A 17,332-nucleotide genomic window follows, 5' to 3' on the forward strand; every position below is an offset into this window, starting at 1 on the left:
GAGGGAGGGAGGGAGGGATTGTAATCAAGAAAGAAATAGAGGGGACTGCAAACGAGTCTGTAATTTCTTATTTCTTAAAAAAAACCCAAATACGGGGCCGGCCCGGTGGCGCACTGATACAGTGCGCCGCTTCGGAGCGCGGTGGCGCTCCCGCCGAGGGTTCGGATCCCACATACAGACCGGTTCCCGCTCACTGGCTGAGCGAGGTACGGGTGCGACACTGAGGGTTGCAATCCGTTGCCGGTCGCGAAAAAAGACAAAAAAAAAAAAACCCAAATAAAATCCTAAAGCAATTTAACACAATGTTAACATATGATAAAGTTGAGTGGTGGCTTTATAAGTGTTCATTAAGTTATTCTCTCTTCCTGTCTGTATATTTAGAATATTTCTTAAAATAAATTTCTTAAAAAGAGAATTTAAGAAATTAAAAGGACAAAATACTTCAAAAAGTGTGTTTTAAAAGTCTAAAAAGAGGAGGTTTCCAGTGTCAGCCAAGATTAGGTAAGTCCACTACAGCCAAGCTCTCCCACTTTTTACAACTAAAAACTCTGAACAAAATAGAAAAAGCACTACCTGAAGATCCTGTAAAGTAAACAATATTAGGCAGATTAGGAGGGTAGCTAAAAGTTTGAAGATGCAACCCACACAGGGGGTGAGTTTCCGAGTTTTTCCCCCTCCTCCTTTCTATCTCCTGGCTTTGAACCAAGGGCAGCCCTAATTGCAGAATTTCAGGCAGCAAAAACTTGGTGAGGAACCCTGTCTTTTCGGCCAGAGAACAGGGGGAAAGGACCCCTGCAAGCTGGAGAGTATGGAGTGAAAAGTTCAGATTTTACTTCTTTTTCTCCTCTCCCAGCCCCCTTCTGAGGGCAGCCCTGTTGAACAGCTGCATTGTGGTGGCTTCCAAGCAGTGAAAATTCCAAGAGAAACTTTAACTTTCAGGTGAGAGGAAACTGGGAAAAGGTGACCCTGTGGTCTGAAGAGTATAGGACAATCCTCATTATTTTTTTCTTCTGCTGCTTGCCTAGAGGGAAGCCCCAGTTGTGTTGTACTATAAGACAGCAGTGAGGGCTAGGAAAAGGGACTCCTGGGAATCAGAAAGTGGGGATGGGGAACAGAGAGGTCTTAGAGAGGAGAGAAAAGAAATCCCTCATTCTGGGAATGAACCAGCACATGTCTGGGGCTCTCCCCTGAGCTGTACATGTGCAGAAAGGCCCAAAGAAGCAAAGGCTCTGAAACTGAACACACCCTGGAAATACTGCCCACAGTAAGTAAGAGAGAACTTGCAGTCTGAACCTAACCTATTAGGCTGATTGCTTGGTAAAACAAACAAACAAAAATCAACAATCTACAAAGGACTTTGTTTTTTTGGCGGCTGGCTGGTACGGGGAACTGAACCCTTGACCTTGGTGTTACAAGGCCACACTCTAACCAACTGAGCTAACCAGCCTACAGAGGATTTTAATATGACCCAGATTCTCAAGACATAATATTCAACAATCTAGGATACAATTCAAAATTACTCAGTTCAAAAAGAACCAGAAAAATATGAGCAATCTCAAAAGAAAAAATAATGAATAGATGCCAATCCTAAAATGACTCAGATGTTGGAATTATAACTGTGCTCCATAAAGTAAAGAAAAACATTCTTGAAATAAATGTAAAGATAGAAGTTCTCAGTAGAGAAATAGAAAATATAAGAGACAAAAGGACTGAAAAGAAATAAAAAGATATTCAGGAACCTGTGGGACAATATCAAAATGTCTAATATTTGTATCACTGGAATTTCAAGAAGAGAGGAGAAAGAGATTGGTCTAGAAAAAAAATATTTGAGGAAATATTGGTGATAAACTTTCCAAATTTGGAGAAAGACATAAATTTACGGATTCAAGAAGATTTGGATAAACTAAAGAAACTAAAAGAAAACCATGTCCAGATACATCATAATTAAACTGCTGAAAACCAAAGATAAAGAAAAACTTTGAGAACAGCCAGAGATAAGCAACATATTATAAACAAATAGGGAAACAGTGATCCAAATGTCTGCAGATTTCTCATCTGAAACCATGAGGTCCAGAAGACAGTCAATAAATAACACCTTTAAAGTGCTGAAAAGTCCAAAAATAAACAGGCATGCTTATAATTACACGGTTCTTTCAGAAATTCTCCCTAGGTTAATTAAGGTTACACAATAATTTAAATTTGCCAAGTGATTGTATTTGAAATTTGTAATGCCACGCACCTCGATCTGGCTGCACCTACACAGTTTGGATGGTTGTCAGGGACAACACCCTTCCCCATGGGGGTGGGCAAAAATGGCAATTTACACTGCTCCACCAATTTCCTGATACTCTCCTCTGCATGGGCATAAGCAGCACCTACAAGAAATGTAAATGAGTTGGGTGATTCAGTTAAGCTCCAGGCACTGTGACCCTTAACATGGTTCATGTAAAATTGCTTTTAGATCTCCTCAAATACTCTCATCTGCTTATGCATGGTCTTAAACTCAAAACAAATTGTGACTATGGTTTTTATCTTTGGTATTTTAAAATGCTTAAAAAAGCAATAGTTCTAATTTCCCCTCAATAATATTTTCAATTATTTTGAAGGATGTCTACCCCCAAAGTTGTGTAGTACATCTCTTGCTGGTGTCACTTACATTAGAATGGGTAAGAGGCTATGGTCCTACTAATTACTACCCACAATTCCCTGAACAAACTGTCTTTACTGGGAGGCCCTGGTGGGCAGGCAAGAACTTTGCCCTGAAAGAGAAAGGCTCTCTCCACCTTCACACCTTGCTACCCATTATCAGCAAACCTGGATTGCACAGAGTCTCCAAGTTCAGGTGTGGAAGTTCTAAGGGGCATATATTTCTAAGACTCTGCAGATCTTTCCATAGGTTTTACAATTCTGTGACTGTGACAGTGGGACATGTATCATTTGTTTTTACAGCTGTGTGCCTGTGGCATAACCACATGCCCTATGTACTTGATGACACTGAAAACAACTTACTATTTAAATATAGGAATGATTCCATTTTTGATGTCATCAAGGCCACTATGTTTTAGCTATTTAATTTTATACTCTTTTTCTGAGCTCACAGAATATTACTCTATATTCAGAACTTATAATTCTCTGCTGAAACCTAGTAAATAGTACAGTACACTTTCAGATTCAATACAATGCTCCTGCCTACAAAACCACCTTAGAATCCTTTCTCATAGTACATGTATGATGAAAAACAATTCTTTTTTTTCATCCAGATAGTTTTCTTATATTCTCTTTCTTGCCTCAATGTCTTTGTACACTTGGTTCTCTCCTCCTAGACCGCCTTTGGTCTCTTTGTCCACTTGGTGAACTATTATCCATTTTTTCAAGGTACAGCTGCTGTGCCATCTCTTTTGGATAGTCTTTCCATACTATCTATACAAGCAAATCGTTGCTATCCTCCTTGAGGATCTACCTCACTCTCTCTGTACACACCACTTAAGGGTATATGTATTGCATTTATTTGTTGCCAGGTCTATCTCCCCCATAAGGAGAGACCATTATTTCTCTGCATTCCTCATAACTCTATAATCTCTGCCTTCTCATAAGTACTCATCAAATGTTCGTTAAAGAAAGAATGAAAACTAGCATTCACTGAGTGAATATTTAATATTCTGCTATTTAATTATATCCTATTGAGGTAGTTAATATCCCTATTTTATTTTTTTAAAGATGACTGGTAAAGGGATCTTAACCCTTGACTTGGTATTTTCAACACCACGCTCTCCCAAGTGAGCCAACCGGCCATCCCTACATAGGGATCCGAACCCGTGGCCTTGGTGTTATCAGCACCACACTCTCCCAAGTGAGCCACGGGCTGGCCCCACCCCCATTTTATAAGTGAGGTAGTTGAGAGGTGGCCAGTTAGCTCAATTGGTTAGAGCGTGGTGTTGTAACACCAGAGTTAAGGGTTTGGATCCCCAAACTGGCTAGCCACCAAAAAAGCTCAAAACAAACAAGTGAGGTAACTGAGACTCAAAGAGGTTGTTTACCAAAGTCACAGAGTAAATATATCATATAACAGAATTCAACTCAGCTTTGACCTTAATTTTTTTTCTGTTGTCCACCATTTTCATTAAAATTATTTTTAGTTTCTAAGTTGTTAGTTGCTAAGTAGTTGATAATTAACTAGCATGGTCATAGGTGATCCGAGCAGCCTCAGTTCTAGAACACAAAATGAATACTATAATAAATTGCTGACAGGAGTATAAATTGGTTGGTATAAAACCATGGGAGAAAGCAATTTGACAATATGTACCAAAAGCCTTAATTACATTCATACCTTTTAACTTAATTTTCTTTCTGAGGATCTATCTTAAGTCCTAAATATAGAAAAAGCTTTAGGTACAAATATGTTTGTCACAGCTACCCTAAACAAACAAACAGATAACAACTGGCAAAGACTTAAATATCTGCCAGTAAAGTAAGTGTTAATATACACGTAAATAGACATTAAAAATTATTTTAGGAGGTAATTTTAAGACAATAAAAAAAGTTGTAATGTGAAATGAATAAGGTAGCATATAAGACTGTACAGTATAATCACAATATGAGTATTTAAAATATGAATGAAAAAAGGAATAGGAAAGTACTAAATGTTAAAAATGGTTGAATGAAGGGATTTCTTCTTTCTACCCTTCTAGATTTCCCAAAGTTTTTTATAATAGATAAGACACCTTTCACTCATAGGACCATGTAATGGGTGATATTTCCTTAAAAGGGCAAGTTCTCTGGGCATTCAAGGATAATTCTATGATTTCAAAGCTAATAAAAAATGCCAAATGATGAAGAGAACTCATATTCCAATCTCGAACATTAGAACAGATGTTAAAAAATAATGAAGACAACTTCTAAAAAGACTTACCATTCTTTCAAAAACCTAACAGGATTTAGGGCTGGCTGAATAGCTCAGTGGTTAGAGCACAGTACTGATAACACCAAGGTCCAGGGTTCGATCCCTGTACCGGCCAGCCGCCAGAAAACCCCCAAAAAACAAACAAAAAAAAGCCTAACAAGATTTAGAGTTCTATTCAGTGCTACCTTTCCCGATGATAAGAAGGGGCTGCTTGGCATTCCTAATAACAGATGCTGCCATACAGACAGCTGAGGTGTCTGCCATGCTAACAGGAGGTGGCATGCAGCACTCCACGTACCTGGAAATAAAGAGCTCTGTTAATTAAAGGAGGCCAACTCTAAAATTTATGGTGAAATTTTCAATTATATAAAAATGTAGAAAAAACAGTACAATAAATCCCATATACCCATCATATAGATTCAACAACTAACATCATTTTACCATATTTACTTCACGCATACACACATAAACATCCATTTTTTTCCTAAACCATTTTAAATTAAATTATAGTCATCAGGACATTTCATTCTTAAAAACCGCCCCCATGAAATTCTGAAAGATAAAGACCTTCTCCTAAACCACCATAACATCCTTATCACGTCTAGTAAATTAACAGTTATTCCCTAATATCATATAACAGCCAGTCAAATGGGTAACTCACTAACAGGAAATTTGGGTTAATGGCTTTGCACTGTAGTAGTAGAGGTAGCAGTAGTAGTTATTGTTATTGTAACAGTAAAAACCACACTGAAAGCTAATATTTAATACTTCCTATGTGTTATTTGTTCTCATTTAATTTTCAAAACAATGAGGTTAGGTATTACCATTATCTCTACTTTGCCATCGAGGAAAAAAGACTCAGAGAAAGTAAGTAACTTGCCCAAGGTCACAAGATGGCACGTGGCAGAGACTGGATTGAACATGTCATTCTATCTCCAAAGTCCATGCTTTTATCTATCCCACTATATTTCTATTCACTGGGTAAGTTAATATTTTAATAATACTATATATTAATAAAAGAAATATTAAAACTGTTTGTCACAGTTAAGTATTTCTGGACATCAAGTCCTCGTTGTGTTATTTCATTTATTCTAATTAATAAAAATCTGTACAAAATTTGGACAGATAATATTGTGCAAATATTTGGACATACAAGAAAAAAGAACACTGAACATTTACAAAAATTTAAAAGAAGACTTATAGAGTTAACTTACCTGAGGCTCACCCTCCCCCCTCCTCAACATTATTTTGATTATCATGTTCAGGTATTATGCAGAATAGATGTTCTTTTTGTCTGCCTCTCCCAAATAGAAATCACTCCTTGGTATACTGAATAAGGTCCACTGTCTTTCTGTGCTCACTAAAGAATCATTTGGTCCACAACAGCAAGAATGCACTAAATAGTACCCAGGCTGATTAACCCAAGTACCCATCCTTATTGGGGGTGACTTAGATATCAGTGAAAAAATGTTCCTTTGGACTTCTTTTCTTTCAGTGTTTATTTAAGAAATAAGAGGAAATGACAAATCATAGAAGCATCAGTGCTGGAATATTTTTAAATCACAGACAGCTAGACAAACATTTTTTGTGCTGAGTCCTAAGAATTATTCAATAATCACCTTATCTCTTGTTCTACACTATGAAGATTGTCAATAACCCATACTAAACTAATTGGAATATATATTTATGGTTACTGGAGAACAATACCAAATAAGGAGTTCAGGAAGCTCCACATATTTGATTAAGTAATTAAACCCCCAAATAATTACTTATTAATACCACTTTAATTAAAAGAATTAAGCCCTTTGGCTAGGATTCAGTTTAATTACTAAATCATCAAAAGTTAAGACAAGTGGAGATTAACTTATAAACTGCTTTGTAAATTATTTTTAAAACGTAAGCATTACGATAATACAATTAAGAATTCCAGTACAACTATTACTTACTTTACAGAATTCACATTCACCTGGAGGTTCACAAAATCTGCAGGTATGTCAACATAGCAAGCACCTGGACGACCATAGATACTGCTCCTAACTGCCTATGTTTATTACAAATAGGAAAAAAGACTTTTAAAACTTCAATCCTTATTATCATATTCCACTCAAAGATAATTTAAAAGTGTGAAATGAACACTATTTTTTCTGTACATCCTTAGATGGAGAAAAACACAATTTTAACTAAAATTGAAATGTCCTTTTTTTTTAAATTTATCAATATGCAATGTAGTTGATTTTCATGTCCTGAAATGTCATCTATTGAGTCTGTGTATTTTTAAAGATATTTTTGTTTAAAAGGAAAGAGATAAGAAAGAAAGTATTCACTTAGGGCTTTAAAATTCAACGCTCTATTACACTTTAGCCTTGGAAATTATTCACTAGGTTCAGCCTGCCAAGTTTTTATGCTGTAAAATGTACTCTCACCTGCTTCCTAATCCTAATGACTTGGCAGAGTATTCAGGAACAGTGATGTTATATGTGTCAAATGGTTTCTATAATTCATGGTTTTCAAACAGCTCAAATGTAACTTCACAGATAAATGCTGGTTAACTGAAATTAATTTATAATAAGCTGTTTAATTTACTAAGAGATGGTCTTATATGCATTAGTCCCAATTTTCAAAAATAATATTTTGCAAAAGCTTAACAGAAAGGGTACCCAAAAGTTCATTATACCTTTCTTTTTACTTTTATATAATTAAAAAGGTGACTTTAAAAACTAAAGAACAAGAAAAACTTTCTCCAAAAACAACTTATTTTACCTTTCTGTTTCTATAATTAAAATGTAATGACAGTGAACATTAAAATGTAAATAGCTTTTTAACAATGTCATTTTTAACTGCTTGAGTATATTCCTAATTGTCACTCATTCTATTGAGACTAAAAAATAACATAAGTATGAGCAACTGACAAAAAACAAGTTGACTTGGAGAGCTTGTTATTAAGTACTGTACCTTTTCGATAACAGATGGAATAGCTTCTATGCTGCTTGGCCGAGCAGAGAACTTGCTATATAATCTACAAGCTTCAACCTATATGGAAAAAGAAAATCACTTAAAATTCAGCTCAAATATTACATTACTCTTCTTAAGAAAGACAAAATGTTACGTCATTACTTTCCATTATGTTTAGAGGCAAGATGGAGAAAATATATTACCTAGACTATCCCTTAAAAGCCTATTCAAAGCACAAATTTCTGCCTCAGTATGACTCAGGAAGCAAATCAAAACAAGACACCAACTACTTTTCTCAGATTGACAAAAATAAACTTTAATAATACCCACCATCTACTACACAACAGAAACAGACACTCTCATAAGCTGCTGGTGAGAATATAAATGGGAAGTTGACAAGGTCTATGAAAAATTAAAATAACCTTCCCCCTGGACCCAGAGATTCCACAAGGAGGAATATATAACTTCATCTTTTACATCTTGTTACAATAATAATCTATTCTTATATTTCTGCCAGTTTTCCTTTTATATATTTTGTTGCTATGCTGTTTGGAACATGTGAATTCAGTAGTGTTAACTTTTCACTGTCTAACGTACTTTGAAACATTATAAAGAAATTGTTTCTCTTGATACTTTTTGGCACGAAATCTATGGAACAGTGGTAGTCTTAGTCCCACAGGCATGAGAGAATTAGGATTATCCTCAACTTTCAATCTGTTCATGTCCTTTTGTTTTAAGGACTTCCATGAGAAACAGATATCTGGATTTTAAATCAAATCAGTGATCTTTTTCTTCAGTTTTTAAATTTCATTTAATAAACTATTATTTCCCACCTCAGGAAAAAATATTTGTAATAGACATTCTCCTCTGCTTTGCTTGTTCATCTATATAGTTTTTGTGGTAACTAAATTTCCTTTTAAATAACTTATCTGCTCTATTTTTCAAATAAATCAGCATCTTTTAAATAACTGTTGTTACTGTCTACTATAAACTAAGTAAAACTTCAATTCCCTCAAATATATTTATAACTTAAGTGTCAATCATTCACTCTCACCTATTTGGTTTTCTTGAAACTGTAGTATTTTGTTGACAAATTCTTTCAAATTTCCTTTAATTCTGAAATATTTTCCTTCCTCCTTCAAAAATAAAAATAAACTTGTCCATAGTCTATTGATAATCATTTTGAGTAGGATTTTTCCTCTCAACTTTTTATTTTCCTAATGTCTAGCAGGCATAGTCCAAAGTCATTTTTATTCCTACATCTTTTTGACTCTTTGAAGAATATATTTTCAGTTTAAAATCCTGTTAAGAAGCTGTATTTAGTGAAAGATTGTTCCTAAGCAAGGCCGAAGCTCTTTCCTTTTTTCTTTTTTTTTGGCGGCTGGCCAGTAAGGTGATCCAAACCTTTGACCTAACCAAGTGACGTAACCAGCCAGCCTCTGACCAAGTGAGGTAACCAGCCAGCCTCTAGGGCCTAAGCTCTCTCTTAATATCTACCCTGAGATTGTTTTGTAGTGGTTCAGGAAAATTACCTTTAAATTACCTCAGGTACTCCTAATTTATTTATTTTAATTTTTTATTTCACAGGCAGGCATTTTTTTTGTTCTTCTCCGTAACTCCTAATGATTTGTAACTGTGTTACTAGATCTGGGTACCTGAGGAAACTCCTGGAAGGCCCCCATTGTTTCTTGATTTCTTTCAGAGGAACCACCAATCACAATCAACGGCCTGAAATAGTCAATCAGTTTTAAAGAGAATTACAAATGAGATCATCATGTAAAACACTCTGCAGAGTGCTCAATGCATAACAACCACTCAATAAATGTTTTTTAAAAAAGGAGAGAAAGATTACATTTTCCCTTAAAAAATATTTAGGAAGCAACCTGATGTGAGAGAACCCTTCCCTCAACTTCACAAAAACACAAAATTTATAGAAAATGTTTTTCCTTCACCCTCTCTCTGCCTCTTTTGGATTCTGATGTTAAACCTCCAGGTGTTGTGACGTAAAATGCAATTTTTACACCCTTACTACTATTCTTGGAGTAGGGAGAAGAAATATTTTACGCTTTCTTAAATGAGTTTATTTGGAAATGACAGAATAAGTGACATTCCTCAGCAACAGAATTCTCATCCTTCAAGGCAAAAAAAAGGAAAAGATACAACAAACTCAAAAAATATCAGACCCTAAGGTAGATAAGGAAGAGAAAGACTAGGAAAGAAGGAACTGTAAGAAACACAGGGCAAGAAAGAAAACACTGTACTTCCCACAAGGAAAATTAAATATGTTATAAATTGATTAGAGCATAACCCCCTCCAATCCAATCTTATTGGTAAAGTACCAGAGATGGCATTTAGGGCATGGTCAGAGAATAAGTGCTAATCAGTATATAAAGCAAACTCAATAAACACACGAATTTCAATTGTCTTGCTAACAATGCAAGACAAGGTGAAGAATTAGACACATTTTTACATACTAAGCTGGGATCTTTTTTTTTTTAAGATGACCGGTAAGGGGATCTTAACCCTTGACTCGGTGTTGTCAGCACCAAGCTCACCCAGTGAGCTAACCGGCCATCCCTATATGGGATCTGAACCCGTGGCCTTGGCGTTATCAGCACCACACTCTCCCAAGTGAGCCACGGGCCGGCCCCTAAACTGGGATCTTTAAAAAATAATTTTTCACTTAAAGCAGAGGAACTATATACACAGTTATATTTACACATGTACGTATATATACACACACATATGTACATATATATAGAAGGAAATGCCAAATATTAACGGTGTTTATCTCTAAGTAAAGGAATTACTGGTGTTTTTTTTCCTAATACTTTTTTTCATCATGTATATTAAAGGTATACAACATGATGCTTTGATAAATAAATATGTGCATAGTGAAATTACTACAGTCAAGTAAATTAATGTATTCAAGATCCTGGGGCATGAAGAAGTGGACCGGACCCCCCTCCCACAACCAGGCTCACAGTGCCAGCACCTTGGGGCCTGCAGAGGGACCCGGGGCACAGAGAAGAGGACCGGACTCCCCTCCCACAAGCAGACACACCGCACCAGCGCCTTGGGACCCACCTGGGGACCCAGGGTATGGACCCGGGGACCAGACTCCCCCACCACAACCAGGCACACCTTGCCAGCACCTTGGGGCCTGCCCAGGGACCCAGGGCATGGAGAAGGGGACCGGACCCCCCTCCCACAACCAGGCACACCATGCCAGCACCTCGGGAACCACTCAGGGACCTGGGGCATGGAGCTGGGGATCAGACAACTCTCCACAACCAGGCACACCACCAGCACCAAGAAGCAGGCCAAACACATCTCCTCCATGTGGGTGGCACACCACAGCCACTACCATAACCATGGCCACCACAAAGGCAGATAGATGCCACAGCCACCACACAGATGGTCTGCCAACCACTGGAGTGAGTTGACACAAGGAGAGTCACCAGCAGAGATAAAGAAAGGAGGAGGATGTCTCTCTCCACAAAGCCCATTTCATAGTAACAGAAGAAGCATCTGCTCTTTGATAATATTGGGGAACCTGATCACACCTCTCAGCATTGGACAGATCATTTGGGCAGCAAATCAACAGAGTAACCATTATTCTTTGAGAGGGAGAAAAGAAATCTAGGGTGATTAGAGGGTGGAGGGGGAAGGGAAAGGGGGATGGGAAGGGATTGGACAAGGGGCATAAAGAGTAATTACGATTTGTAACAACATATATGCTAGTAATACTGATTTGATCAACACATCTCAATGCTGAACCCCCAAGATATGTATAATCAATTTTGATTCAATAAAAAAATTTTTTTAAAAATACAAAAAAAAGAAAAAAAAAGTATTCATTACCTCTAAGTTACTTTTTGTTTTGTGGTAAAAGTACCTAAAATCTACTCTCTCAGCAAATTTCCATATACAATACAATATTATTTACTATAGTCCTTATGCTTTACTTTAGACCTTTAGGCTTATTAATCCTACATAACTCAAACTTTGTACCCTTCGACCTCCACCTCTCCATTATCCCTGCCCACATCCCACCCCCAATCCCTGATAACCACCTTTCTATTCCTTGGTTTCTATGAATCCGAGGGTTTTTACAGGTCTTTCTGTCCCAGATGAGTACTACCTCTATTCAGTAAAATCATGCAGTGACACGTCTAAGAAAACGTTTTCAGTAATAATAATGATTACCAGCAGTTCATGTTTGCATTTGCCATACCACCCAAGGCGTGGATGAGACCTGGGCCAGAAACAACAAGGCATACTCCTGGCCTAGAAGCAAAGCAGAATTTATTTTATTAAAAGCAGATCAAATGTAGCAACTGATTCATATCACTTTAGGGTGAAGCATGGAAATCTTCTTGGACTTCAAAGGAAGGACATATAGGTCTTTACTATAATTGATAAAACAATTACTGGAATTTTTCTGAATTAAAAAATTAGATTGTATCAGTCTTCTTGCAAGAAATAAGGTATCTATCATCTTCACATTGTATTTCACTAACTTCTTCCTACATTGCTCCTATTATATTTGGGTTAAATCAAGTTGACCGCATGCAGAAGCAAATTTTTGACTGCTGAGTATATTTTGTATGGAAAAATGTGAGTTTTGTCATTTCTTAACAAATAAATATAATGTCAATTGATCTTTGAGAGGAAAGTAATTCTGAATGTAGTGCTCTGCCCAAAATCTTAATCAAACTTGAATGGTTTACCCTCAATGTGACTTTCTAAACTGATAGCACTCAAGGAAAAGGTATCTCCGTAGAATTCAGTTTGCCATTTTACATTTATAAAGTAATCTCTTAAGAATCTCTATTTAAGGCTTACTTTAAGAAAACTTGTCACCAAGTAAATTAACCTTCTAGAACAAACTACCCAACAGATCTTTCTGCAATAATAGAAATGTTCTATATCTGTTTAGTCTGATATGGTAGCCACTAGCCACATGTGAAATGTGGCCACTGCAACTGAGGAACTGTAATTTAAATGTTGTTTAACTTTAATTAATTTAAATGTAAGTAGTTCTAGAAGTTTATTCAAATAACACAATTTTTTAAAGTATAAACTTTAGACTATCCCCTACTCATCATCCTAGTCATTCTGGCACCAATGACTCTGTAATTTAAAGTTTTTCCAGGGCCAGCCCATGGCTCACTCGGGAGAGTGCGGTGCTGCTAACACCAAGGCCATGGGTTCGGATCCCATATAGGGATGGCTGGTTGGCTCACTGGCTGAGCATGGTGCTGACAACGCCAAGTCAAGGGTTAAGATCCCTTTACCAGTCATCTTTAAAAAAATAAATAAATAAATAAATGAATAAAGTTTTTCCACATAAAATAAAAAGATTAAAATATTGTTTATATGTAAATAAAGTGACAGAAATGGTGAAGATATTATTTGGATAGCCTATGTTCCTCAGTCTCAAATTCAGAAGGTTCCTATCAGAGAGGAAGAACAATTTTGGTTAGTTCTAGATTCTGAGAATTTATTAGTTTATATTTCTTAGCAATTTAACTAATTTCATTTTTGGAAATAAAAAAATTTATTAAAGCTAACCTAAGTGAAAGAAGTACAATACGAATTATAGTCAGAGTCCAAATTCTGCTTTTAAAAAAAAAGGTCTATGTAGGAAAAAAAACTGAAAGAAAATACAAATTCTTAACAGTTACGGAATCATAGGTGCTTTTAATTTTCTTCTTTATACTTTTCCACATCTTCCAAGTTTTCTAAAATGGGCATATTTTTCTTTAAATGTGTTAATTTTTAATAATTAAAGAGGGGTGATAAGTCGGGTAACAGGGACATGCATTAAAAAATCTGAACAAATGGAACAAGGCCCAGCAATCGCATTTTTGAACCAAGCACTTTTGTATTGAGTGTGCTGGGGTAGTTACGAGATCCAAGACAAGGTATGAGACATCAACTCACTATCTGATCACCACTGATTCACTTTGCAAAACTGCAATGTGTTTCCACCCTAAAATACTTCTCTGGTATTATCCTTTAGATCTGACCCTCGAAGAGTTCTAAATTTCTTTATTTTTCTTTATTAATACCATCATTTATAGTCTTTTCAAATCAAATAATCTTTCAATTGAAAGATAATAGTTCTATCCCAAAATATCAAAGCAATTGAAATAAAACAGACTTTAGTTTACCTGCCTGTCAGATATCCAATTGCGGAGGCAGCATAACAAGCCTACAAAAAAAAAAAAGAACACTGGGACTTAAGCATGTTGGGATCCTTACTGTACAAGTACAAGAATAGTTTACTATTAAGGAATCAACCTAAGTGCCCATTAACAGATAGATGAATGGATAAAGTACATGTGGTATATATTCACAGTGGAATACTATTCAGCCGTATAAAAGAAAGAAATCTGGGCCGAGCCCGTGGCGCACTCGGGAGAGTGCAGCGCTGGGAGCGCAGCAGCGCTCCCACCGCAGGTTCGGATCCTATATAGGGATGACCGGTGCGTTCACAGCACTCACTAGCTGAGCACGGTGTGGCCGGTCTCAAAAAGGACAAAAAAAAAAAAAAAAGAAAGAAAGAAAGAAATCTTATCATTTGCAGCAACATGGATAAGCTTGGAAGACAATATGTTAAGTGAAATAAGTCAGGCACAGAAAGATAAATACTGCATGTTCTCAACTCACATGTGGAAGCTAAAAAAGTTGAGCTCACAGAAGAAGAGAGTAGAACTGTGGTTACCAGCAGCTGGGAAGGGTAGAGGGGAGGAGGGATAAGAAGAGATTGGTTAATGGATATGAACTTACAGCTAGATAGCAAGAATAAGTTCTAGCGTTCTATAGTAGTGCTAGGTATCTATAATTAACAATAATTTATCAAATACTTTCTAATGGCCGGAAAAGTTCAAATGTTCTCAACTCAAAGAGATGACAAAAGGTTAGCATGATGAATATACTAATTTCCCTGTTTTGAACATCATACATTGGATACATGTACTGAAGTATCACTCTGTGCACCATAAATATGTAGAGTTAAAAAATTTATTATTAAGTATGAAACCAAAACTTAATGATAAACAGGAATTGAAACACTTTCCATATTAACAAGAAATACTCTACCCATAAATTTCAAATAATGGTTTGGGGATCAATTTTTAGTTTTTCAAGGAATTTGTCCATGTCATTTATGTTATTCAAAATATCCTCTTACAACTGATTAAATATATGCAGGATCCATCAGAATGTCTTCTTTTTTTTATTACTGATATTGGTAACGTGTTTTCTTTTATTCTTCATGAGTCTCATGAGGGGTTTATCAGATTTACTAATCTTTTCAAAGAACTAATTTTTCAGTGTTGTTGGTTTTTATGGTTTACTTCTCTATTTCATTGATTCTGCTTTTTATTATTTCATTCCTTTCATTGTGAGTTTGCTTTTCTTTTCTTTTTCTGGCTTCTAATAATATAAGCTTAGAGCATTGGTTTTTAATCTTATTTACTAATAGATTCATTTAAAGCTATTCCCTCTAAGAACTGCTTTAGCTATATCCTACAAGTCTGATATCTCATCTTTTCATTATCATCCCGTTCAAAATATTTTCTAACTTTAATCATGATTTCTTCTTCAACCCACTAGTTTGTTAGGGTCTGTAGTGATGTCTCTTTTTTCCCCCTGCTATTGGTAATCTGTATTTTCTCTTTTATTCTTGATCAGTATTTTATTCTTGATCAGATTAAAGGTTTTTTGTTTTGTTGCAGCTGGCCAGCACGGGGATTATACCCTGGACCCTGGTGTCACCAGCACCACACTCTAGCCAACTGAGCTAACAAGCTAGCTCCAGCTTGAAGTTTATTGATTTTATTAACCTTTTCAAATATTTACAAAGCACCAACAAGAGTGTTGCTTAATTTTCAAATGTTGGGGATTTTCTAGTCATCTTTCTGGTATTTAGCTCTAGTTTATCTCCCCATGCTCAGGTTAATATATACTGAAATTTTTCAATCCTTGGCAATTTGTTGAAATTTCCTTTATGGCCTGCCTGTGGTTAGCCTTTAGTTTCTAACTGCACTTCAACTCATAACCAGGAAGAGAAAGGAGGCACTAAACTAAATTAAATGCAAGATAACATGGAAAAATGCTGAGTGCTCTCAAACAAATTCTTCTTCTTAGTCTGGGACATCATTTTTTTCCAGTATTATTTCTTCTCATTTCTTTAGAAATAAAAAAAATAAAGGGTATTTTCTAGCCTTTATTTAGCTTAACTATCACCAAGTAAATTAACTTTCTAGAACATACTATCCCAACAAAAATTTCTGCAGTAATAGAAATGTTCTATATCTGTACAGTCTAATATGGAAGCCATTAGCCACATGAGAACAGGCTAAGGCATTCAGGGCTGTGTTTGTGCTAAAGAGAAAGGTATAGTTGGGTGTGACTTGATTGTCTTTCATCAGATCCTTAGAGTAATCAAGATATATATTGACCAATTGCACTCAACGTTTTTCCAGGTTATCTTGTATTTAACTTAATTTAAGCCTCATCTCTCTTGATTATGAGCTGAGCTGAAGTGCGGTAAAAAGTAAAAACTAACCACCAATTTTCCATAAAGAAAATTTGGGCTGGCCAGTTAGCTCAGTTGGTTAGAATGTGGTGTTATAACACCAAGGTCAAGGCTTCAGATCCCTATACCAGTCAGCCGCCAAAAAAAAAAGAGGAAATTTCAACAAATCACCAAGCTTTAACTGAAGTAGTATACTGCACATAAATAAATCCACATTAAGGACATAAATGTAAAAAATAAAAGTTTATGAATCATAATATTAATGGAATCACTATCATATACCCACTAAGAAGCTGCACAAAGGCTCTGCTCTTCTTCTTTGTTGCTATTCTCTATTGGCCCTATGACTTTTCCCTTTTGCACATAAGGCCAAATTCATATGAAACAATAATAAGATCATTCCTAAGAAATGCAAGTAAATAAAACAAATACCTGCTGCAATAAGAACATTTATTTAGATGCTTAGAAAAACTAATCACTTATTACAGCAAGGTAAGAAATATTGCAATGCAATGCAAAATATAAAACAACATATAACAAAAAGTATATTCCTCTTGTAATATATGTCAAAAGTTGAGAGGTAACTGGTTCTAGGACCATAAAAATCTATTTCTCTACCAAACTACCTCCACTCACAGGCAGAATAGTGTACATAGTACTTTAATACAGCAGGATCTGGAGCCAACCATTTTGATTCAAATCCCAGCTCCCTTACTTTATACTGTGATTTTGGCGAGTTACTCTGTACCTCAGCTTCCTCATCTACAAAATAAACATAATTCTGAGCATTGCTGTGAGAATGAAATTGGTTAACACATGTAAAACACTCAGAATAGTGCCTGCACACAGAAAGCTCTCAACAGCCGTTAACTTCTTGACAGTCTGCCTACTTGCCTATCAATTGGTCAACATATGTCTTTATTACTCTA

The 17,332-nt window shown here is 36.0% G+C and overlaps 1 protein-coding gene across 2 annotated transcripts in view; it reads right to left on the reverse strand.

Moving 5' to 3' along the window:
* Positions 1-17,332, reverse strand: part of HACL1 (2-hydroxyacyl-CoA lyase 1) — a 35,022-nt gene that overhangs the window by 14,159 nt on the left and 3,531 nt on the right. Inside the window, exons 3-9 of one of the 2 annotated variants that reach the window (XM_008578547.1) lie at positions 14,032-14,072; positions 12,062-12,142; positions 9,508-9,580; positions 7,853-7,930; positions 6,847-6,941; positions 5,086-5,198; positions 2,240-2,375 (exon numbers count right to left, since the gene is read on the reverse strand). In XM_008578547.1, coding sequence (XP_008576769.1) covers positions 2,240-2,375; positions 5,086-5,198; positions 6,847-6,941; positions 7,853-7,930; positions 9,508-9,580; positions 12,062-12,142; positions 14,032-14,072 — 617 coding nt within the window. The remainder of the gene's footprint in view (positions 1-2,239; positions 2,376-5,085; positions 5,199-6,846; positions 6,942-7,852; positions 7,931-9,507; positions 9,581-12,061; positions 12,143-14,031; positions 14,073-17,332) is intronic. The other variant, XM_008578548.1, reaches the window with a different exon arrangement.

Source organism: Galeopterus variegatus, unplaced genomic scaffold (assembly GCF_000696425.1).
Source record: "Galeopterus variegatus unplaced genomic scaffold, G_variegatus-3.0.2 Scaffold1716, whole genome shotgun sequence".
NCBI lineage: Eukaryota > Metazoa > Chordata > Mammalia > Dermoptera > Cynocephalidae > Galeopterus > Galeopterus variegatus.